Source organism: Falco rusticolus, chromosome 1, assembly GCF_015220075.1.
Source record: "Falco rusticolus isolate bFalRus1 chromosome 1, bFalRus1.pri, whole genome shotgun sequence".
Lineage (NCBI taxonomy): Eukaryota > Metazoa > Chordata > Aves > Falconiformes > Falconidae > Falco > Falco rusticolus.
In genome coordinates, this window is record NC_051187.1 from 71,181,826 (window position 1) to 71,205,953 (window position 24,128).

At 37.0% G+C, this 24,128-nt stretch overlaps 1 protein-coding gene across 1 annotated transcript in view; it reads left to right on the top strand.

Annotated features, from left to right (window-relative positions):
- KCTD8 (potassium channel tetramerization domain containing 8) overlaps positions 1-22,137 on the top strand; it is a 101,468-nt gene extending 79,331 nt beyond the window's left edge. Inside the window, exon 2 of the mRNA XM_037383999.1 lies at positions 20,817-22,137. Coding sequence (XP_037239896.1) covers positions 20,817-21,277 — 461 coding nt within the window. The 3' untranslated portion in view covers positions 21,278-22,137. The remainder of the gene's footprint in view (positions 1-20,816) is intronic.
- Positions 22,138-24,128: the final 1,991 nt, after the last annotated feature.

A 24,128-nucleotide genomic window follows, 5' to 3' on the forward strand; every position in this document is an offset into this window, starting at 1 on the left:
CTGTCTCAACACCCAGGCTGGGCAAGCATTCAGGCATCCAGCCACGTGTCAAATGCCCATCCAGCCTGGCCCCACCGCCCTCACGGTCAGCACTGCAGTGGACCTCTTTGAGGAAGTAGGTGCCCATTTTCCTACATGGATGCTTCAAAGCAGGGGTGGACAGGCACCACCAAGTGATGTTACAGTGGGAGGCAGGGCAGGAAAGAAGCATGGCAAATTCTTGCGGGTACTTGTGTCCCAGTCAAAGCAGGATTTTGTGATGGATTTCATCCCATGTTACTTTTGTTAGCTTTGCCTCTGATCAGCTCCTACATATACTGTCGTTTCCAAATCTCTTTCACTCATTCACTTCCCAGCCATAAGCTTTTCCCTGTGTTTTCATTAAATTGAAATGCTCAATGTGCTTAGCAAAGTCTTTATCAAAAAAAACGTGATGGCAGGAAACCTTGAAATTTTTCATTGGTTACGTGACAGGAGAGTAGCAAATGCCTCTAAGCTGTGTTCCACTTAGGGGAAAACCGAAAGCCACATCAAAAAAAGATTTAGACGTATATAGTGGAACTTAGACCGCTAAGCCCAAAATGTCATCCTAAGAAATCTGTCTCGGCTATTGCTTTCCTCTGGAAACACTTGCAGTCTCTAGCAGAGTTTCCCACTTTCCAGACATTTAGCTTTCCGCGTGTGTGTGTGCCTGAACCATCTACTGAGGTTGTTCCTCAAGGCAGAAAATAATTCATCATCTAAAAATGATGAATCCTTTCCTAGCATCTGTGTTTTATAAAACATATAAATACAGAAACTGTAAAAAATGAACTGCAAGAATATAATCTTAACAGTGCTGTTTGATGATGACCGTGAAAACATTTCTGAGGTTTTGGAAACCAAGAGGGTTTAGAAGGTGCTAAAAGGAAGAGAGGCTGAGAACCTGCAGGTCCAACTGTAACATTGCTGAATATTGGAGTGTGTCTCTCTCACACATATTCAGGTTAATGTATAAGAATAAAAGAGATGAGCTCCCTGAACCTAACTTCTGTTGTGAGCGTGGTGAAAGGCCAGAGCACCTTCATCAGCGCTGCTAAAGAGAAGCTGGATTCACAGCAGTGTAACTCCATTCAGAATCTGAGCTAGGCTATCAGAAATGTATCCATACGAATGTGCCAGAATTGAAATTCTCATTATTGAGTGCAGCAATAGCAGTAGGAAGCAAAGGACATGATGATTCTAAAATAATTGCCTGCCTCCACCCGCTGAGAAAAAAGTGGCATTTTTTGTGTTATACAGATATATTATATAATGTCTTGCCATTAGTAGAAATTTATTTATGGATCTGTATTTTTAGTACTGTATCTGTATTATCCATAGATACTGCATAATCCACAGATACTCTTATTCTAATTATCATCCATGTTAAAATTATTCTTATTTTTTATTCCTTTCTCCCTTTTATTCTTTCATATAAAGACATCAAAGAGCTTTAGACAAATATCATAAAAGTGATCTGTGGGACCTTTGGTTCAGTTGTGTCACAGACACAGAGTGGTGGAAGATGTGGAGGACATTTATGGCATTGGTTGTATTCAGAAAAATCTAAAATATTTTTTCACTGAAAAATATGCATTTTGTCAAAAACTAAAACATTTTAAGCATACGGATTGAAATATTTATTTTTTTTAGATAAAGCAATTTTGAGAGGAAAAACAGGTGATTTCCAAAAGTCAAGTTAATTTAGTAACTTTGATTTTTTTTCCACTTATCTGAATTTCCCCTCTTTCTTTACATTATTGTATAAATATAAAACAAGCATCTTACTTGCTGAAATGGAAGAGCTTATGTCTTAAAACAGGAGAGAAAAGTCAAAACCCACCCTGAACAAGAGAAGAAGCAATTCTGTTGTAGACCTTTATATATTTTAAAAAAATGCAATACCTCCAACAATGATTAGGTATTGCAAATACTTATGTTTTCCACTTTCTTATTATGAACTTCTGCTGAGGAGGATAAATTATAAGCAACCAATGCCAATGACAAAAGGTTGAAAAGTAAAGTCAAAGAAGCTATTAAATTTACTGTGAAGAATGCTCTTTTATTTTGTTTTTTATACAAGGAACAGTTGGTGGCATTTGTCAGAAAGCATTTCATGATTGGCTTAAAGAATCCAGTTTAAAGACTTTCTCTAAAGAAATAGAACATATAACCCCCAAGATTATACCTCTTGCTTCATGTTAGTATAATATGAAGGACACACCCAGCTGGAATAATAAAATGGTACTGTACTGCAGTCACCATTCCCAGCCTGTGAAACCCCTGACCTCGCTTGTGGGGACATGGAAGGAAAGAGAGTTCTCTCTACGCATTTCCTTTTTTTTTGTTGTTTTGTTTTGTTTTAAATGCAGCCAGTCTCTTTCAAAGGAAATCTCAAAGTTTTGTTCTGTCAATAAGTGTTCCTGACAGTGTTCATCTCCCGTCTGTGACCTTGCCGGGAATACAGGCAGCTCTAAAGCTCTGCCATTCGTGCATACTAAGGATAACACGAAAGCTAGATCTTCAGCGTCATAAGTTACAGGATCATGTGTGAAGAATATAGGACTCTATATCAGCACATTTTTCTTCCTCCTTTCCACACTGTATACTCTTTAAGGCTAATAAAAAACACACAGAAAGGGATAACTTCATAAACTTTTGACTGCAGAGTGAAAATCAGACAAAGCCAATCAGAAGCAGTGAGAACAACACAGTGATCACTAGATTTAGATTATTTTTTTCCACTAAAGACTTTGACTTCCTTTGCTTTCCTAAATTTGCCAAGCCACAGTAATACTGTGGCACACCATGCATTAGCAAACCAGAAATACCAGTAAGAATGTACAAGAGAGACTTCTACAGTCCCCTGAAATAAAGATGTTACTTAGTTTATGATCTTGATTTTACTTTCTTTTGCCCTGGCTGTACTTTATTTTGTAACCTCCAAAATAAATTTTGAATTTATTTTGTAAGAAATCAGTGGAGTTTATTCTGGTATATTATTAGTATCCAGTTGTCATATAATATTTTCAGCAGTAGGTCTTGAAGTGTTTTACAGAAGGGACAACTCACATTTTACAGATGGAGAGTCAGGCACCGAGACAGAAGGGCCCTGACTTTCATATTGACATTGAAAAGCAGGAGAAAATTACATTTTCAGACACAAAAACAATTTGTTCAGGGTAACTGCCTTGTTGTATTTGAAAGCTCAGTGTACAGCTGAGTAGAAAAGATAGACTATCACTGATATAGCTTGCCTAAACTGAGCTAGCTATGTAAGCGAATCATGAGAAAAAAGTATGTAGGAAGTAAAATATTTCACTATGAGAAGCCTGAGACCAGTGAATGTAACAACAGAGGAGTATTTTGATTCTGGGTTCCTTTTTGGGGAATACAAAAAATCAGAAGAAAAGGCACACACAGCCCTTTCACCAATTAATAACTACAGTTTGCCCTCAGAAATCTGAGTCACTACAGGTACATTTTTGGCCCCTGACAGTCCTTATGCACATAGTCTGGTCTTTTTTTGTCAGCTCTGGATGGTGACAGAAAAGAAGTGCCATCTCAGCTGTCATCAGAAGCAGGTTTCAGTTTGGGTTGCTGTTGGAAACTTTCAAATACAGAACTACAACTGTTATTGCAGACTCATGTCGACTACTGTAAGGCAACAAGTGAGTCTGGTATTCTGAAAGAGTAAATATTCCCAAGACTTATGGCTATTAGAAGAAAGATGTCGGTTTTTATCAACTGCCATGTGTTTTTTTCTTAATTTTCACATTTTGTGCATTTTAGTGTTTTGTACAACTAAAATATAATAGTTTTTACATGAATGCAATGAAAATGTCAATTGATACAAAATAAGATTATATTCATTATAAATGATTGCTTACGAAAATGCATTGAATGCTGCTTTTCTGACTCAGTGACTTTTTTTTTCTTTATTGAGACAATATTCCAAAGTAATTTTTCCATCTGCTGCTTAATCGTATCTTGAGCCAGTCAAAGATGGGAAAAGAAAATATGACAAAGTAGATAAGTTTTAATGAAACTCTAGTAAAACAATTATTGACTCTGCCTTTGGCCAAACTGAGGTAGAACTGTTAGTGATAATCAGAATGAAGTTATTCTCTTCTGTGTAATGTTTTTACCATAAGGTAGGTTACAATGATAAAATGAAAATGCTCAGGTTTGTTCGGCAAATGAAATTTGATGTAAAAAATTTCAGTAGTGCTGTCTGTTCACTCTCCCAAGATGATTTTTAATGTATTTTTCCTTCTGTTCTCATCCTTTTTTTTTGCTATGCAAAGCTACAAAAGCCACTCAGCTCCTAATGGAAACATTCTTCAGGTACTTTACTGGAATGTAGGATTGTGATGAAATGTGTAAATAAATGTGTATTTCTCCTCTGAAATTCTCACACTTATTCCTGTAGGTCTTTTTTTTATTGTTTTCTTTTCCTCCATTAGGGCTACATTAGATATCGACTAATAGTATCTATTTCAGTACTGCTAAGACATGTTTTGTGAATCTCTCAAGATTTGATATATTTTATTTTAAAAAATCTAAAAATAATATAAGAAATGAAATTTTCACTAAAGAACACTGCCAGCTTCTTTAGATAGCCTTCTGTATCCATTTGATATTCAATTTGCAGGATAGTAGAACATCAGTCCATGTTTTATTATTTAACATTTTTATTATTTAAAAACTTCGCAAATTTAGTTAATATTTTAAGAAAGAATAAGTTTAAACAAACACATTTCAGTGAGCTGGACATAATTTATTCATTGCAAACTGTAGTAAGTGATTAAATACCTCAGTTATGTATATTGATCGCGTTTCCTGACAAATATCTGAAACTTGAAATAAGAGGATGAAATATTCCTGTTCTTTCTAATGCTGGTTTCACCTGGGCTAGCAACCAGAGTCTTTGTTACTTGGTCAGGGGTGTAAATGTCATATGTAAATGCAACTGTTGGATTCAACTAGCAGTCACCTTACAGAAAATATTTCTGTAAGGGATAAGTGATTTAAGGAATAAACAAATATTGCACACAAGATCTCTCTGCTAATAAATTACACATCATGTTGAACACATAAGCAAATTTGAATCCAAAGGGTATGTAGTTTCTGTAAGACCAATTTTACAAGCCTAAGACTGCTCAAAACATGTCTGGTGCTGTTTATCCCTTGAGTTCTGCTGCAAGAAGACGGGAGGAGTTCATTGGGAAAAGCTAGAGTGAGGCATGGAAGTGTTTTAGAAAGTTCTGAGGAAAGCATGGAAAAGTCAGCCAGGATATGGCTGTTCCATAGACCTATGTAGCTGCTTAACCAAGGACAGAGGAAAGTCTTCTGGAAAATATTTTCCGTTATATCCAAATTAAATTCAGATACTCTGAAGTAGCAGTGTCTTATGTTTGGATGGAAACTGCTTACAGGCACTTTTGTTTATATGAAAAGCAGCTTGGATTTTAAGCCTTAAATGAGCTTGCTTATAAATGTGAAGAATTAAATTATATTTCTAAGAAAGGGGCTTTATTTTCCACCTCTTCCATCCAGACTTTAAGTATCTAGCTGTGGAAAGTACTATTTTATCTGCTTCCAGACCATCTGCTTTGTGTTGTTAAATAAAAATAATCTTTTTTGCGGTTTATTGCTTTGACCTTATTTCTCAGTCCCTACATTAAATCTCTCATTTTTATGTCAGACACGGGTTGCTTGTCCTCACACTTAAGACCTTTGGTTGTCTATGCTCACCCAGCCCCTACCATCTGCTGCTGCAATGGTAACTCTTAGCCCCAACCAGACCATGGTGACTCTCTATTGCTCACATTCATGTCACCTCTGATGCTGCTTCTTATCTGAGGGAGAAGATACCACCAACATCTGAAAAGCTATTGTGTTATTATCCTTCAAAATCCTCCTTAAAACTCTCTGGGTTTGTGCTGATCATATAAATTTTGACAAAAGATTAGACAGCTGGAGGTTGGAGACAACCATCCTATCGTGCTGACCAATATTGCATTTTTCGGTACTTTCCCATCTGTCTGTCACTTCCCATCTGTTGTTTCTTGTTTTGTTCTTAGATTTTAACCTGTTCCAGGCAGAGGTCGTCAATTAATGATGATGCAGCCCAACTACATTGTGCACAATGTAGCCTATTACTAGAACATATAGTCTGCAAGGGAAATAAAATGAATATTAATAACCACCTCAGTAATAGCAGTAAATCATTTTTAGACTTTCCTTTTTAATACTTTTATAGGATTAAGTGATGAGGAAACTTTCAAGTTAGTTCAAGATACATAACGTCACTTTTATCTTCAAGTATTATCTTAGAACTGTCTGGAGAAATTTTGCAGTATTTCAAATATTGTTGTTAGGAATCCCTGTGTATTTTGAATTTCTAAATGTGAACAATGTAGTCCTGTCCCTTAAATGCTGTTGGTTCTGTCTTGTCAAAAATGAAGTTTGCTCTGCTCAGAAATCTCAGGATTTCTGTTCAGAACTTCACATTGTCTTTACTATACTGTAGTTGTAATCTGGTTTCACTGTTTCCCAAGGAGAATTAATTTAATGAATTCAACTGCCAGTTTTTTTATCTCTTTGTGGGCTTATGTTGTATAGTCATAATATTTTGTTTGTACGGAAATATATTTTTACATGCAAATTATTTGCAGAATATTTTGATTTTTGGAGAGGACAAGATGTTGTGTGCAGAGTGAATTCATTATCCTTTAGGGATTCAATAATTTTTATTTTATTTAAAATACATACCTTATAAATGAAATTGGTTTTCTGCATATGTTGTCAGGTTTTCTGTAGTTATTTATTTGGAGTGGATGCTTTGAGTGTTCCATAAGGCTGATCTAGGAATTTGGATCTAAATATAGCATGTTATTATCAGCATGTGTTTACATACTTTAGGATGCAATGCCCCATTAATTTCAAATTGGTTTACTTTATTTTTTCATGTACCAGACCTTAATGATATAATAGTTGAAATGTTATTTTGAAATGTACTTTGTGTTATATACACAGGAGTAAGATCTCATTGATGACCATCATTGTTACTTAGGGAAAGCTTTCAGGAAACATTTCTGGTCTTTTCACAGGATTCTTGCAGATTGAGACATTTCTATTATCCCAGGGACCAGCAAGGAAGAACTATACAAATATCATCTGAGTGTGGTCTCAATTGCTTCCCTTTTAGTGCTTGAACCCTTAAGATAATTCACTGTGGACTCTTACCCAGTTCATATAATTCACTGCTAGTTCTCAGTAACCAAAAGTAAAATGAAAACTTGATTCAAGCATGCATTTCCTTGTTTTGCACTTGCTTATTGCCTGAAGTGCTATCATAAGTGTCACGTAAGCCTGAGATTTTTAGTGTCTGAAATATTTCTTTCATGTGAGACTTCTTCTAATGCCAAAGCCAGTGCATGGCATTTTGGCAACTTTTTACTACCATGTTTTATACACATTCTGTAAATTCACATTAACATGAATTTATTTTGCATGCCAGTAGAAAAGCAACCTGTAAAATTGAAAGAGCTGGAAGGAAAAAATGAAGATTACACATTTTATCTGAAGCGATTGAGAAAATAATTGACAAAGCAAAGTAGTATGAGATCATAGTAGACAAACAGAAATTAAAATTAGCAAGGAAAAGATTCGGTTTAGTATCTGAAGTTGAATGGGGAAGCAAGCCACAAAGGTTACAGTTGATTCTGTCCTTTTTTTTTTTGTTCAGGTTTTTTTCCTGTTGCTCATACTGTTAGAACAAAGTAACTAAGACTGAGGCCACTGACAGTCCCCAAAGAGGAGAGTTCTTACCAATGAGTTATGAGTGAACATTTCTTAAAAGAAAATCTCAGAATGAAGATTCCTGAAGTTGCTGTGTTAATCACTCTCATTGCCTGAAGTCCCACTGAAATATATTTCTGATTGGTAGACCTTACTTGAGATGGCATTTTTTACATTCCATGTATATTTTCATTGAAAGTAAACTATATTTGAAGAGGACATTATTAAGTCAATATATTTAATGTACACATGTGTCACAAGAAGGCAAGAAATTGCTTCACGTATGTTTCAAATTGCTGAAAGCCATCACTGAGAGGTGTAGTCCCTTCCCATGAATAATTTTTCTGGTCTCTCTGGTACCTTTTGTTCTGGCACAAGCATTTAGGTTGCCACATAGGGAGCCACATCTGACAGCTGAGAAGTTGAAATTAATTTTATGAAAACCAAAATGTGAGTGGTTCAAAGAAGAGCATTGCTTATCTAGGTGGAAAGAGATTCAGCTTCGTGTTGCCTAGAACTCTGATTAGGGCTTTGCCAAGCACAGACCTGCTGGCTAAAAGACTATTTCACACTTCAGCAGATGCCCAACCAATATTAATATTTACAAAGCAGAAGGCAGCAGCCAGCAATGTGGTTGACAACAGACTGAAATTCCTGATTATCTTACAAATAAATATGTCCTTAGAAGAAAGGGGAAGGGAGTGAGAAAGGAGAATGATAATATCTGGCAACCTCAGAGGGACCCCCAAGGATCAGGAGCTATATCGGGGATAGACAGGGATAGAAGTCAGTATCTTTCCCCAGCCCAACAGCTGTTTTCCCTGAATGTGGTGTTAAGGACATGGAATAGGAAATGGAACTGAGCCTCTAAACCCACATGTTTAAGCAGTCATTTATGGTTTGTCCTATGAATCCGGAGAGGGAGAGGCATCTCGGATGTGTTTCTGCAGTGCGACAGTGGGGTGATTTTCTTTTTTGTCACGTTGGCCTTACAGAGATTTCGCAAGTGTGTCATTGGCGTTTAATTTTTTTTTCCTTCTTGTAACTTAAGACTGTGTTAGAGGTGATTTCAAGAAAATGATTAAAAAAGAGCAACTTAAGGACTTTTACATCCTTGACCCTGGGATTCTGTAGTAGTGGCCAATCTCCTGGTGTTGAAACAGTAAGAAGTTACCTTTGCTTTTAACTACAGTGGCTAGAGTAGGAATTGGAAGACTCTCTTCCCACAATCAGCATCAACAAAGTAAACTTTCTGCTAGGACCATCTAGGGGAAAGAATCTCTGAAGTCTTAAGGGAGTTTATGAGAGCAACATGATCAAATGTCCTGCTTTCGATCATTCTCCAACTTCTTGTTGTGGTAAATTGAGAATATCACTCTAGATAAGTCTTACTAATTTTCAGATGCTAAATTTATCATTTGAACATAATTTGGTGGAGTTTAATGTAAAGTAACTATTTCTTTAAGGGAAAATATTGCATCTAATAAGCAACTAATAAGCATTTTTCATGGACAGACAAAAAATTTTAGCTCTTAACTGATAGGCACTGAAAAAACCCCAGTAAAAAAAGGCAAATTAATACTAGTATACAGTCTTGAGCATGAACCTACTTTATAGTTTGGAAATTAATGACTAGTGCATCTACTAGATGTTGCTGAGATGTTACTGCAATACAAGCAATTGGGGCTACTCACTGTAGCATGTGAAGTTGCAGAAGAGGCATGTTTTTTATAAAAGTAGTTCTCATTTGTTAAGTATACAAATGCATTAATTTCTGAGATTTCCTTCAAACATCAAAATTATTTTAAGTTCCTACATTTTCAGATGTTGGGCGAGGGAAAAATATTTCTGCAGGTAGAGAGAGAACAAGTCAACCATTCTACGTGCAAAATACATTTGTGTCAAATTGCTTTCATTGTAAAATAACAAAACCCCTCCAATCTCAAGTTCAAGCTCAAGTTCAAGCTCAAGTTCTTACTGCTACTAGTATAATTTTTATTTTATTGCTATTACTCTACTGTTAGTGGAGATTAATATAGCATATGACCATCACTGAAATTTAGTGATGATTTACCAGGATCTTGCTTCAGGAAGAAAATTCTGTACTGCTTCAGTAAGTCCTGTTTCTCCAAGTAATTTACATGCAAATCATGAACCATCTGGTTGACCCTGGAAGTTTGTGTTGCCTGCTAGGAACTTCTCAGATAACTTTACAATATTCCTTTACCTGGGATCGAATTTTAACTTTTGTTTCTGGGATTCTGCAGAAGATCTTACAATCTGTTTGCTAAACAGTGGTCAGGAGGGTCGACATCTTTGGCTATGAAGTATTGACCTAATGATATAGTCCTGAAATGGGTAAAATCTGTCATGCATCATACACAGTGGGTGGATGTTGGCAGTATTGGTAGTTTCCTGACTTTTAGTCTTTTGATGTTGATTCAGCTTTATCTTATCTAGTGCAAGCATTTCATTTTCTTCCTATATCTCCAGCAGTGCATTAATGTGGTAGCCATCTCTAACTCCATAAAAAAAAAATATATTATCTTCAATATTTGACTCAGTTTGTAGCTGGAAATGAAAATAACTGGTCATTCCTGTTATCTTTAGGTTATCTGCTAAGAAAAGACACTTCTCTGAATGACTTCAAAATTTTCAGGTTAATATATATTTTTCTTAAAAAAAGGTGTGGACTCTTAATTGGTTTTACTGGAATGCAACAAATTGTCTATGTCAGAACTTCACTGGCTCTGTCCTATTTAAGTACTGTTTTGCCTACCACAAAACCCAGCTGGAAAACTAACAAATGAAAGCAATGTCATTTTGTTATTTGTTCAAAACAAGATTAGGACGAAGTATCTAATGAATTCAAGTTGGGCATGTGGCTGCTAATTGTGTATCTTCTGTCATTCCAAATAACAGAAATAGTTCCCTCTCTATATATCAATTAGCCTTTTTTATGTTGTGAATAATGTTAACATTTAAAATACAGCCTAACTGGAAATAAGCAAAGAAATTTTCCTCATTGATTTATTTAACTCATTCTACTGTACCATTTCTAGAAGTTAGTTTAACATCAAGTGGTAGTAAATGTGACAGAAAAATATTTTTATGTTGTGTTCTGTGTTTGGGTTTGTTTTTTTTTCTTTTGAGACAAAGCACTTATCACTTACAGGCATGTGGTCCTAATCTGAAAGATGAATTGGTTCATTCACTTCAAGTACCACATAACCATTCACACACCATCGAGCTTAATGCTATTAAAGGGTAATTTCCCCTGTGGGAGCTATGCCCAATAGAGCTGCAATCTCTACACAGTGTCTTTTTATCTTTCCGTGGCAGGTAAGGAGATTTAAATAAAAGGCTTCATCAAGACTGCAATCACAGACATATTCTTCCTATTGAAATATCCATGGAACAGCAAATAAACACTCCTAAAGATCTTAATCCTCCTAAACATTACCAAGATTTCAGTGTACAGTTCCCACTTAGAATTTTTGTGTTGGAATCAAAACATGTGAGATGCCTCATGAGCTTGGTAGTAGAGGACATGATATATTTGAAAATTTGCATTTCCTATTAAATTCTGAATGGAGTAAAACATTTCAGAATAATCAAGGAGCATATTTTCCCTCCATCTCTCATAATCACCATTTTTTTTTCCAATTTCCCATAATTTCTTTAGTTTGTCTGCAGTGACTATTATTATAGGTTCTATATTCTAGCAAAGAAGATAATTAAGTATATGGTGAGGTTTTCTTTAGAACATAGCATTTTCAGATCTTCTTGCTCAAATATTTTGGGGCCAAATTATTACCTGCAGTAATTTGGCTTTGTTTCATCTAAAGATGAATTTTCCATGGATACCAATAAAAATATGCTTTCTGAGTAAAGTGCTGAAAAGTTATAGAAATCATTCTAACTTCCCTTTTTCTGTAAGAAGAGAGAGTACTTTTTCACCCTTTCTGCTTTCACTGTTAAATTGCTTTCCTTCTAAGATCTTTTTTTTGCATTCACACTGGAATGAACAGGCTTTATTTTTTAATTAAATTTTGTAACTTGAGGTCACAGAGTGTGTTGGTTTTGACTTGAATGGGGTCAACATTTAAGTCTAAAATGTTTTTTTTAAATGAATGCAGTTTTGGATCCAGACCCACAGCTCAGAATCAGCCTAGTGAAGCCAAACCAATTTACATGCCCTGTAGATACAAATTTGAAGCTTTGCCAGAGCATAAGGCATATTTACAAAACTGCTTTGATAAAATGTGAGTAACCTTAGTGCTATTCTTCATGTCAGGGAAGCCCTGCTGAGATTCACAAGACCTCTCTGTGGCAGTCTCATCTGCAAGCCGACTTGCTTGGCTTCCTTAAATCACATAAAATTCAGGTTCTGCTCGAAGTACTGAAGTTGATATGTCAACAGTGTTGGCCTTTTACCCAAGAGTTCAAGACTTAGCACATTAATATATCAAAGTATCGCTGACACTAATTCTTTCTTGTGCCTGAGGGAAGTTAACTCACTTCTTCCAAATGAACATGTGACCCTGAAGTAATGGGAGGTGAAGAGAATATTCTTATTTTATTGAAGCTATTCTACTTTGCATTGACTAAAGTCAAGTCTCAGCTGGGTCAAGAAACATGAAAGTGTGAGCATTTGGCTATCCATAACAATTTGTCACTCATCTGAAAGGAGGAAGAAAATAGGAAATGCTGAGTTTCAATCCTCCTTTCTGAAAAATACTTCACTGTTATATACTAAGCATTCTCTGGATCAGGCCTTTAATCCAAAAAGTGGTTTGAAATATTGTGCCAGATGAGACCCAAATTGGAAACTGAATGTATTTTTTTTACTTGATTTGAAGCCACAAAGCAGAAAGACTCCCACACAAAGTTTTGTTCCACTGAAATGTCTACACTGAACTCTTCAATTTTTGCTGTAAGTGCAAGCTGTCAAGAGCAGAGCTTGTCAAGAGCACTTGGATATTTCTTACATTATATACTTAGTTATTAGTATTGTTTGCTTGGAATGTTCATGATGGTTAAAATTGATCCATAGGCAGAGGGACAGCTAAGGGCTGCGTGCCACTTAGTTCCTTTGTAGGCCTGCATATTAACCTTAAAATACAAGTCAAGTATGGCAGGGCCTTCCCTCTCCTCCCACCTCCCAACAGGACTAAGTTAGATGTAAATTGCAATACCTAAAATAAGTAGAACAGTTTCCTTGACAAACCATATAGAGTTTTAAAAAAACCCAAACATGTAGAGTCTCACTGCTAAATCCAAGCAGTGCATTTAGCTTGATTCTGTAGCTAAATTAAAGAGGACAGAGTGCAGTGGTCAGGCAGTCCCTTGTAAATTTGCCTGCCATAAAGCTAGTTTTAACCTACAGCTCTAGTGGTAAGAAGCAATCTGAATACCTTGCTGGTCTCAGGGTGTGAATTCATGTGTTGAGCTGGGCTCTAAGAACAGGATTTTCTTTTAAAACTGGAAATATCATTAATATGCCACAGCAAATGTCAAGGGTTTAGAGCTATCCTTTTATAGCTCTTAAAAATAATCTTTTTAAAAAATAAAATCAAAGTGAAATTAGACATAAAAGATAATCATTTACCATTGAAGTGTGATATTAAGTAGTCAAAAGCCTGGTAATGAAACTGTTCCCACAGTGGCCATAACCTGTCATCAGATTTCACAGATTACTTCTCTCTAAGAATTCAGTTTAGTGTAATACTTTGAATGTTGGTGAAAGCTAATAAAAAAAAACCCTAGATATGTAAGATAGATAAGTCCATCACACTGTGAGATTTGATGAGTATTTTTTCTATAATTTTATATTAATTATAGTTAATTTTATTTAAATTCTTAAGATTAAACCATAAAACACAATAGTATTCACCTTATAGTCACTCTGAATATAATGTAATTTTTAGAGTAGGTAGAGGAAAAATCTATTCAGGGGTTTAACATAGCTATGTACCAGACTGAAGGTCCTGCGTAGCCTATAAAAAGAAGGATTTTTCCCTGTGTAAAGAATGCAAAAAGATTGCATTTCATGCAAAATCATGTGCAAATCACATACCACTGATGTTCTCAAGCATGCAAAAATTATGAATCTGACGGGAAATAGTATTGTTTCTTCTACAGATACAAACAAAAAAACCTTGTGTTGTCTTTGCTATTATGTTTCTGAGACATCCAACATAATCCATCAGTTTTAAACCCTGTTGTTCTCCTGTTTTCATTTTTTATGAAATCATTTAAAAACATGGAATGTTTTTACTGCATCAGTATTTTTTTACACCATAATTTCATTGACAAATTTGCTGCAATGTTTTTAAGGTGGTGTTCTCAATAAATGTAAAAAATATCTGCTAAAATTTTTTTGCTTATGCAAGAGTTGGTTCCATTCATACCTGTAATGGTTCAAAGGAACCCTTAATTGGATTATTTGATTGATTCATTCAGTAGACTATATCTAGAACTTCTGGTTTTTAAAAAGTGCATTTGAAGAAAAAGAAAATGATGAAGATAAAATATCCCCAATAACTTGGTTTTCACTAAAATTACATAATAGAAAAACTTTGGTGGTGTTGGTTTGTTGGTTTTTTTTAATTGGTTTAGTCTTTCATATAAACCAACAAATAGGATTAATTTGATAGTGCTGGCAAGAGGACTAGTAAAACTCGAACCGTTTAACTTTTTTCATGTACATCTTCTGGGACAGCAGTGAAAGATAATGTCCTGGTTTCAGCTGGGATAGAGTTAATTTTCTTTTCAGGGGCTGGTGCAGTGCTGTGGTTTGGATTTGGCATGAGAACAGTGCTAAAAACACACTCATGGTTTTAGTTGTTGCTGGGTGATGTTCATACCAAGTCAAGGACTTTGCAGTTTCTTGGCCCTGCCCGTGAGAGGGCTGGAGGGGCACGGGAAATTGGGAGGGGACACAGCCAGGACAGGTGACCCAAGCTAGCCAAAGGGATATTCCATACCATATGACGTCATGCTGAGTATATAAGCTGGGGGGAGAAGAAGGAAGGGGGGGACATCTGGCATTATAGTGTTTGTGTTCCCAAGTAACTGTTAAGCGTGCTGGAGCCCTGCTTCCCTGGGGATGGCCAAACACCTGCCTGCCGATGGGAAGTGGTGAACAAATTCCTTGTTTTGCTTTGCTTGCGTGCAGAGTTTTGCTTTACCTATCAAATTGTCCTTATCTCAACCCTCGAGTTTTACATTCCTTTCTGATTCTCCTCCTCATCCCTCTGGGCGGGGGCGGGGGGGGGGAGTGAGTAAGTGGCCGTGTGGTACTTGGTTGCCAGCCGGGGTTAAACCACGAGATAGCATCTCTTTAACAGATTCCATTTTTCTTGATCGAGGTACCACATATTGAACACATTTCACGTGTTGGTTATGTTTTGTTCCCAAATGACTATATTTATATCAGCTTCAACTCTTATCTACATGTCTTATATCAAGCTATAACTGTCATAGTCCACAGGTAAGATTTTCCGTTCTTCATGTCAATGCAGTCAGTTATTAAAATAGCTAACCACAGCAATCTGTGCAAATGTTCACAACTTCTTTTGCATTCAGCAGTAAAAATAAACTGACTTATAAACAAGCAAATGATATTAAGACACTGTAGGAATAAAATAGCTGACTCAGGAAGAGGTTAATTTGTGCATCTGTACTACACGTACAATAACACCAGCATTTGACCGACAGAAAGAGAGGGGAGTATCATAGAATCATAGACTCACAGAATGGTTTATGTTGGAAGGGACCATTAAAGGTCATTTAGACCAAACCCCCTGCAATGAATGAGCAGGGACATCTTCAACTAGATCAGGCTGCTCAGAGCTCTGTCCAACCTGACCTTGAATGTTTCCAGGGATGGGGCATCTACCACCTCTCTGGGCAACTGTCATTTGCAATTACCCTCATTGGAAAAAATGTCTTCCTTATATCTAGTCTAAATCTACCATCTTTTAATTTAAAATCACTACCCCTTGTAACAGGCCCTGCTAAAAACCTTGTCCTCATCTTTCTTGTAAGCCCCCTTTAAGCACAGGAAGGCCACAATAACGTCTCCCTGGAGCCTTCTCTTCTCCAGGCTGAACAACCCCAACTCTCCCAGCCTTTCCTCATAGGACAGGTGCTTCAGCCCTCTGATCATTTTTGTGTCCCTCCTCTGGACCCGCTCCAAGAGGTCCATGTCTTTCCTGTGCTCGGTGCCCCAGAGCTGGATGCAGTGCTCTGGGTGGGGTCTCACCAGAGCAGAGCAGAGGGGCAGAATCACCTCTCTCGACCTGCTGGCCATGCTTCTTTTGATGCAGCCCAGGATGCAGTTGGCTTTCTGGGGTGTGAATGCACACTGCCAGCTCATGTCCAGTTTTTCATCCACCAGTACCCCAAGTCCCTCTCCACAGGGCTGCCACCAATCCCTTCGTCCTTCAGCCTGTACTGATATCAGGGCTTGCCCTGACCCACATGCAGGACCTTGCACTTGGCCTCATTGAACCTCATGAGGTTCACACAGGCCCACTTCTTGAACTTGTCCAGGTCCGTCTGAATGGCATCCCATCCCTCAGGAATACCAACCACACCACTCAGCTTGGTGGTGTCTGCAGACTTGCTGAGGGTGCATTCAGTCCCTCTGTCTACGTCATTGATGAAGATAGTAAACATTACTGGACTCCTGAGGGACACCACTGCTCCCTGATCTCTATCTGGGCATTGAGCTGTTGACCACTGCCCTCTGGATACAACCATCCAACCAGTCCCTCATCCACCAAACAGTCCATCTATCCAATCCGTATGCCTCCAGTTTAGAGAAAAAAACGTTATAGGGGACCATGTCAAAGGCCTTACAGAGGTCTGTGTAGATGACATGCATAGCTCTTCCCTTGTCCACTGATGTAGTCACTCTGTCACAGAAGACCATGAGGCTGGTCAGGCAGGACTTACCCTTGTTGAAGCCAGGTTATGAAGCAGTCAGTTTAATTGGATTTTAATATGATTTCCTTTATTTTAAGCCTGTTGTATTAATATTTAAGAAAATAATTGTACGCAAAACCTGAAATATTGATAAGCAGAATATTTTTATGTGTTTAACGTTTCCAGTGTGGTATTTTTCTCAGTTGCAAGAGACAGAGCTAAAAAATCTTCAAAAAGTTATTCAGACTGCACTTCATGAACATCCACAAGAAGTTTAGACCTAAATTTTATTGACTTCCAGGATTACATGGTTACAATTTTCAACCAATAGTTATTGCCCAGTTGATAATTTTCTGTGGTATTTGTCATGTTCTGTTCCTGACTGGAGCTCTGTTGCTCGGTTATTGCTTGACAGGGAATTCAGAGAGGACTTCTGTTTTGATTGTCATAACTGGTAGAAGCAGATTTTCACTGCAGAGAATTAAGTTTATAAGTTTCTAGTTCATTTCCCATGAATATTTTGTAGTAATTGCTTGAAAGTGATCCTTTTATCAGTCAGTTCTGCCAGGAAATGTTAGCTAAAACGTGTGCAGGGAGCAACATAGATGAGGAATAAATACAGTCAAAGTAAATGTAATATGCCTTCTCGATCAGAGAAATGTGTGTGTGGTATTTGCTCAAGTCCACTAGACTTAGGTGTCAAGTAGCCACCATAGTAGAGGTTGCAAGTAAGCCCAGGTAAAGGGCGAGCTCACTTTCTAACTTCTTAAGAGAGGCACAACCATTAAGACAAATAAAGGAAAAAGAAGTAGGAAGTTCAGTGTCTACTGAAACTGCCTGGACAGGAAGCATTACAGGGAAGCTGTTCGGAGAACTGGGCAGTGGAGAGGTCAATTGGACATGCTTGAGTAGAGGAGGATGAATTGGAGAGGACCAAGGTACAGTGACTCATTTCCAGCTTCTCTAAGTTGGGGAACCAGCAGCAGGTGGGAGATCCTAGAAGGGGCAGGAACAGGAGTCATCAGTTGTAAGTCAGTAAAGCTTGTTAATGTTATGTGTGGACTTAGCGGTATTACATTAACAGCATCCATGATCCTAAAGGTCTTTTCCAACCTAAACAATTCTATGAACCTGTGTGCACAGGGGAGCAAATATACTTCCTCTGAGTTTTTAAGAACTATTCTGGACTCCTGGAAAGTTAGTAGTTTCAGGTAGACTGAGATATTTGAAGGTCTTTGGTGTTATTCTGGAACGGTTGAGAAGGTACAGTGGAGACAGCATCCCATCACACAATCCTAGCCACAGATGAGTGGGCTAGCATAGAAGACAATAAGGAGATGTTTTCCGACTTAGAGGTGTAGCTAAATTTATCTGATAATCCCTGATGTTGAACATTAAACAAATATCTTTTCAGGATTTTTTCTTACATATTTATAAATTCTTTTGGGTTTCAGCAGATGGAAAATATTGTGAGAAAAACCTCCCCTCTAGCAGAACTGTTGCTTCTGTTAATAACACGCTACTGAGAAAGAACTGCAGGAGGATATAAAGAATTCTTTGTGAGGGAGGATTTGTTAATTTTTAAAAGGAGATGTGTGGGAGAAACCCATGTTTGGATTAAAGTCATTGTGAATTTAGGCAATTCAGTGAAGCATACAGAGCTCAGTGCTGTAAGGTACTGAACCTCAGGGCTGTGATCCAAAAAAGCATTTAAATACTGCCTATTGTCAGGGTTCTGAATAATCTTGTAGCAGAAAATGGATATTTTTTTTATATTCTTGAAGATGTATTTCCATGCTTTTTTTTGAAATAGATCCTTAGTACATTCCAGGTTTGAGCCCTTCAGAAGCAGAGAGTACCAATAAAGAAGTAAATATAAATAGACCAACTAAGTATAGTATTTTGATCTATGAAGTTACAGGACAAAATGAGCAGGAAAGGCAGAGTTGAAGACTACAGGGCATTGCTAACAGAAAACTTCAGTTTCTTAGTCATAGATTATGTTGTTACATTTGAAAAAGCTAAGATTGTAAACTAGATTAGGTATTGATGTTAATCATGTTATTGAAAATCAGACTAACGATACTGAAATCACAGTCTGATTAACTACTCAGTTTTTTAATCTCACACTGCAAAGCCAGAGTAATTCCTTAATGCCAGCTGACTCACAATTTAGCATATTCATATAATGGTTTGAGGTATGGAATGAAATGCCAGATACAACAATTGACGGAAGGCATGTAAATCTGTTTAAGAAGGTGAACATAATTCTGAACAAAAAAAAAAAAAATAAGGGACATTCTTGCAGACATGTGCTAAATATTTGGGTTGATTATAATGAAGTAGAAAATCGCTTGTGTTTTTCACTATGAATAATGTAAGTACAAACCCTGATGGATTGTTTTCTCTCCTCTTTGGATCTTGGTTATTTATGGGTTTCTCTAGATTGACTACAGAAATGTGACATAGCTTCCTGGGATGCTGGCTAAAACAAAAGCAAAGCAGTTTGTTGAATGCTGCTGCTGTTAGATTATCGTTTATTTACTTTTGTGTTTTGCTGAGTTTTGTTTTCCCCTGTGTCTCATATAAAATATTGCAATCTACTTAGATTCCTATAAGTCATAGAACTGCACTGTCAAATGGACACTAGAGTGTTCATATTGCTCCTGCATTCTTTATAATTGTAATTATATTTTTCATTTTTAATTCTGAAAAGACAGACTAGTAAGTGACTCAAAAATCTCCTTGCAACTCTGTCCCAGTAACTCCAGGTTGAGATGTCATACCCTGAATTTTTGATTCTGGCAAAGGCAGTTAATTGATGCTGGTGGTGTTTAGGTAAACTGTAAGGATAATCTAGTTTTTGTAAGATATTTAGATACCTAAACTGTTTGGACACTTTCGGGATTTGTAGCAGACACACAACTGCCACTGAAGCCCTGGCCTATATTTTTATTTAGATTTTTAAACATCTTTGAAATTTTTCCCCTTGGTCTGATTCAACACCTCTTAAACTCTATAGATATTTCTGTGAGCTTTAGATAGTGTCCTAATTTAAGATCATGATGTTTATGATGTCAGCATAGCATCATTTCACTTCACAGCTGGAGTTTTGAAATAAGGCTTCAGGAATGAAAATGCTTGTACAGATTTAGCTGCTACCACTTAATTTTCACATTCAAGTTCTGCTTAAGACTTCAAAGCAAAAGTGATATCTGGAGAGAATAACAACGTAGATCCGATTTTCAGGCATGTGAAGTGCTGAGCCATGCCTTATGATAGGCCATCAGACCGCTCTCCCTGCCATTGCAGGGTGCCTCTTTACCGATAACTTCATAACCTCCTTTTCCCTGCCAGCTTGTGCATTAAGAGGTGTACACTGAATTCTGAGCTTGCACTGAGCCAAGTCTGGGATAATCACTGACAGTAAGAAGTACGGTGAAATCACTATAGGATAACAAAAAAAAAAAAAAATTATCTTAAAGACTCTGTCATTAGTGAGTGATCTCTCTGTTATTCTAGGATTAATACCACCTTTTCTGTACAAGGCTTCTGCAGAGTTGACATCTGCAGAGCATATCATCAGTAGACTGTTCTGGGAAGGTGAGTCAAGAGCTACCAAAAAAATCTGAAGCCCTTGGAATATTTTTAAGCAAAGAGTTTGCAAATTGTATGGTGGTATTTTTCTAATACTGCAAAATCTAATTTCTCATAATAAACTTCTTCGGGTGTAATAGTTTACTAGCTCATTTAAACTTGCCTGAAGGGATTTCTGGTGCAGATAATCTGCGAGCATTATGCAAATTTCATTACCTGGATTCTTAGGCAGGCAGAATGTAAAGTTACTCTTGCTGTAAGCATTTTTAGGATTGAGAATTTTGAGGGCCAGAGCTTCAACCTGTGTACCAGTCTTGTATAGTTGTTTCGACTGCAAGGAATTGCCACCAATTTGTGCCAGCTGAGACTTTGAATCACATTTTTCTAAATGATGTCTGATTGGTTTTCTGTGGAAACCAGTGCTTTCTTAACACTTTTTCTCCCCTGCCTTGTATTAGGGCCTCCCCAGAGAACCGTTTCCCCCAAACAAGACCACGAAGAAAGGAAGCATGACAAAGTCTTGGACAAGGGCAGTGAAAGTGGGACTTCCTGTAATGAGTTGTCCACCTCAAGCTGTGACAGCCACTCAGAAGCAAGCACCCCTCAAGAAAACGCCACCAACACTCAGCCATCCACAGCCCACCAGCCAAATACTCTGACTTTGGATCGTCCGTCTAAGAAGGCCCCGGTACAGTGGATGCCACCACCAGACAAACGCAGGAACAGTGAACTCTTTCAAACTCTCATTAGCAAGTCCAGAGAAACAAATCTTTCCAAAAAGAAGGTATGTGAGAAGCTCAGTGTTGAGGAAGAAATGAGAAAATGTATCCAAGATTTTAAAAAAATCCACATTCCAGATTACTTTCCAGAGCGCAAACGTCCCTGGCAGTCTGAACTCTTACAGAAGTATGGGTTATAGTAATCAACTCTTTTGTGACGTATCTCTGGGGCATTTGATGTTTATTAAGTTGCCACTAACTTACTGATGTCCTCTTTCTGGCCAACTCTGCCACCAGAGCTATTCCTGCTGCTTATTTCTTTCTGTGAACAGTGGATGTTGGATAGTACATGGTTTCTTTAAAAAAATATATATATGAAAAGATAGAAACTTAAAAAATATAAAAGGCGTCTCATCTACACCACCTCATGATAGCAAAGAAAAAAGTGCATGGTCAAGAAAGATGGTTTTCGAACTGTAGTCAGTTGAGCTTCATTATCGTTTTGGAACTTACCAAATAAAAATCTCAATCATCAGTTAACGCCTCATTTTATGTCACCAATAAAAATTACTCAGACTTGCTATGGATGAAGAGAAACAGGGTTTAAAACTTGATTGAACTGGTTTCAGAACTAATTCCCAACGTTGTTTCAATGTTAATGCAATAAAGCAAATACCTATTTTGCATGAGCACAATGTTACAAATAAATCACACAAGAACAAGAGGTTGTCTGTTGCTTGGAGAATTATTTGTTTAATACCAAGCCTATAAAAGTAAAATGTCTAAGGGATTGAATTTACTTTGTTCTGGATCTGTGATTTTTTTGTGTGTACAGTGTTCTGTATGTAAAGATGGTGTAAATATGCCTTACACTGTTTTATTATTGCACCAACAATGTTCATCTATTAGTGCTTGTCGGGATTATTTCTGTGAAATGCAAATTTATGGCAGATTGTGAAAACTGGTTTGGTGGTCTGAAAGTTTCTGTTATGTTAGTTGCTAAAATTGGAGAAAAATAAAAGAGACTTTAATGTATTTATTAAAAGAACCATCTGGTAGATTTTCTTGACTATCGTTATCTCCTTTCTAAAAATGGAATCCAGCAAATTGTTACTTTTAAAATGTTTTCATAAGTACCTTGCTGAAAATAAAACAAAAGAGAAAACATGTTTCAAGAGTGGGTGAAAAATAGGGTAGTGCTGTTTAATGGGAACTACCAAACAGACTTTCCAAGAGGAAGAGAGTTATGCTAAGAAGCAGCAGCGAATGAACTAAAAAACTGAGTGGTTTTAGTAACAGAGCAGAAAGCGCTTCCAATTTGACAAGTTCACAAAAATCAGCTTAGAAATAGAAGATTTAAAATATCACAACAGAGTGTGCTACATTTACAAATGAAAAGCTTTCTATGAATTGTCAGCTCTATATGGCAAACCTATTTTCTCAGCCCAGGTACAAGAAAAATCCATTACAACACCACCAAGATGACAACTGTGGTTCAGATAGCCATAGCTGGAATGGGTAAGGACTGTTGGAGTCTGCAAGAGAGCTGCTGAGTTCTTATAGACTTGAAATTATTAGTGTGTGCATACATGAACATATACACACACATTTAGAAGGATTCATCCCCATATGTATTCTATAGAAGGAACTGTAAAATTGTGTCAGATGTTTTACATACGATGCTAATTTTAACTGGTTTAGCTAAAGTAAAGATAACTTTGTTTTAATTTCCAGGGTTATGCCTAACGCCTGCATTACTTTTCAGTCCTCTGACAGGCCATTTTAAGAAAAGGGTGCATACTGTTGATAGTAGCTCAGCAACTTTATTCACTTTTTTTAAAAAACACCTATCTAGAGCTAATTACTCTCCTATTCAGTTAATCAGTTTGCTCCAACATTCCATCTTTTGACAACATTTTTATAACTTGAAAGAGTATATCTGGCATAAGTCTAGTCTGAACTGATGCAGTCCAGTGTGAAACCATTTGGCTTCTCAGCTCTGCCTTTATGTTCCTTGCTTGCTTCTTTCTCTGGGGTCCAAAAGACCGATTCCTTCTTTTGAAAATTTCTTACTTCTTAGACATGTTGCTTTCTCTGTCTTTTTTAATTTTCCTGGTCTTTACCTGTTGAAATTTCCACCTATTTAACCATGACTTACTAACCTCCAGTAGATACAATTCTGGTTTTATTTAATCTAAAGTTAGGCTATTCTTAAAAGCTTTTGAAAATCTCACCCTGAGTTTTCTTCTGGCCTTTTGAATCTGTCTTCATTGCACTTCTTACACCTTATGCTTTTTTCTGTTATGTTTGTTGAGGCTAAGTTTCCATCTGGGATGATACCGGGATCAAGACAGCATCTTGAACCTTCCCATTAAACCTTGCCACTAAGTTTGGAGATTTGTTTTGCTTTCTTAGTTATTCTCACTACTCCAGGTAGTATCTGCCTGAGGTATGCTTACGTGATTGTTTGACCTGTCCTTCCATTATAATTTGTCTATATATAGAAGGTTTTATGAGCTTTTTAAGTGTGGTGTGTTTTTTTTTTTTCTTGTAACATACTACCTAAAATTTCTCAGAGCATTTTTGATTCATTCTTGAGGAGAACAAAATATTATCAACACATACCTTAATACTTGGGCAATGTAAGATTTCTGATAACCTTAATGCTTTCCACAAGACATGTCAGTAATGTGGCAGATAAACTACATTGTTGTTACTTAGCAACCACACCGGCATCTTAAGATTAAGTGTTTTGGTTTTGAAATTGCACAGTGTACAATGTCCTCCTCCTGGCAGAGTGAAAAATTGGTATGTGTTATAGTCAGAGAGAGAGTAGGAGAAAACAACAGCTCCTGTGAAACTTTTGGTCATATTCTCTAATTCCCATCACACTTTTCATCCAGGTCACTCACTCAGAGCCCTAGCTCTATCTATAGGGTTATTAATCTACAGTTTTCAGATTCCAGCCAGTAACTGGGGAGAAAGTAAGCTGAGAAATTTGGTGGAACAGAGGAGTTTGTAAGCAGTTACATGGCTAGGGCTGGTAGGAAA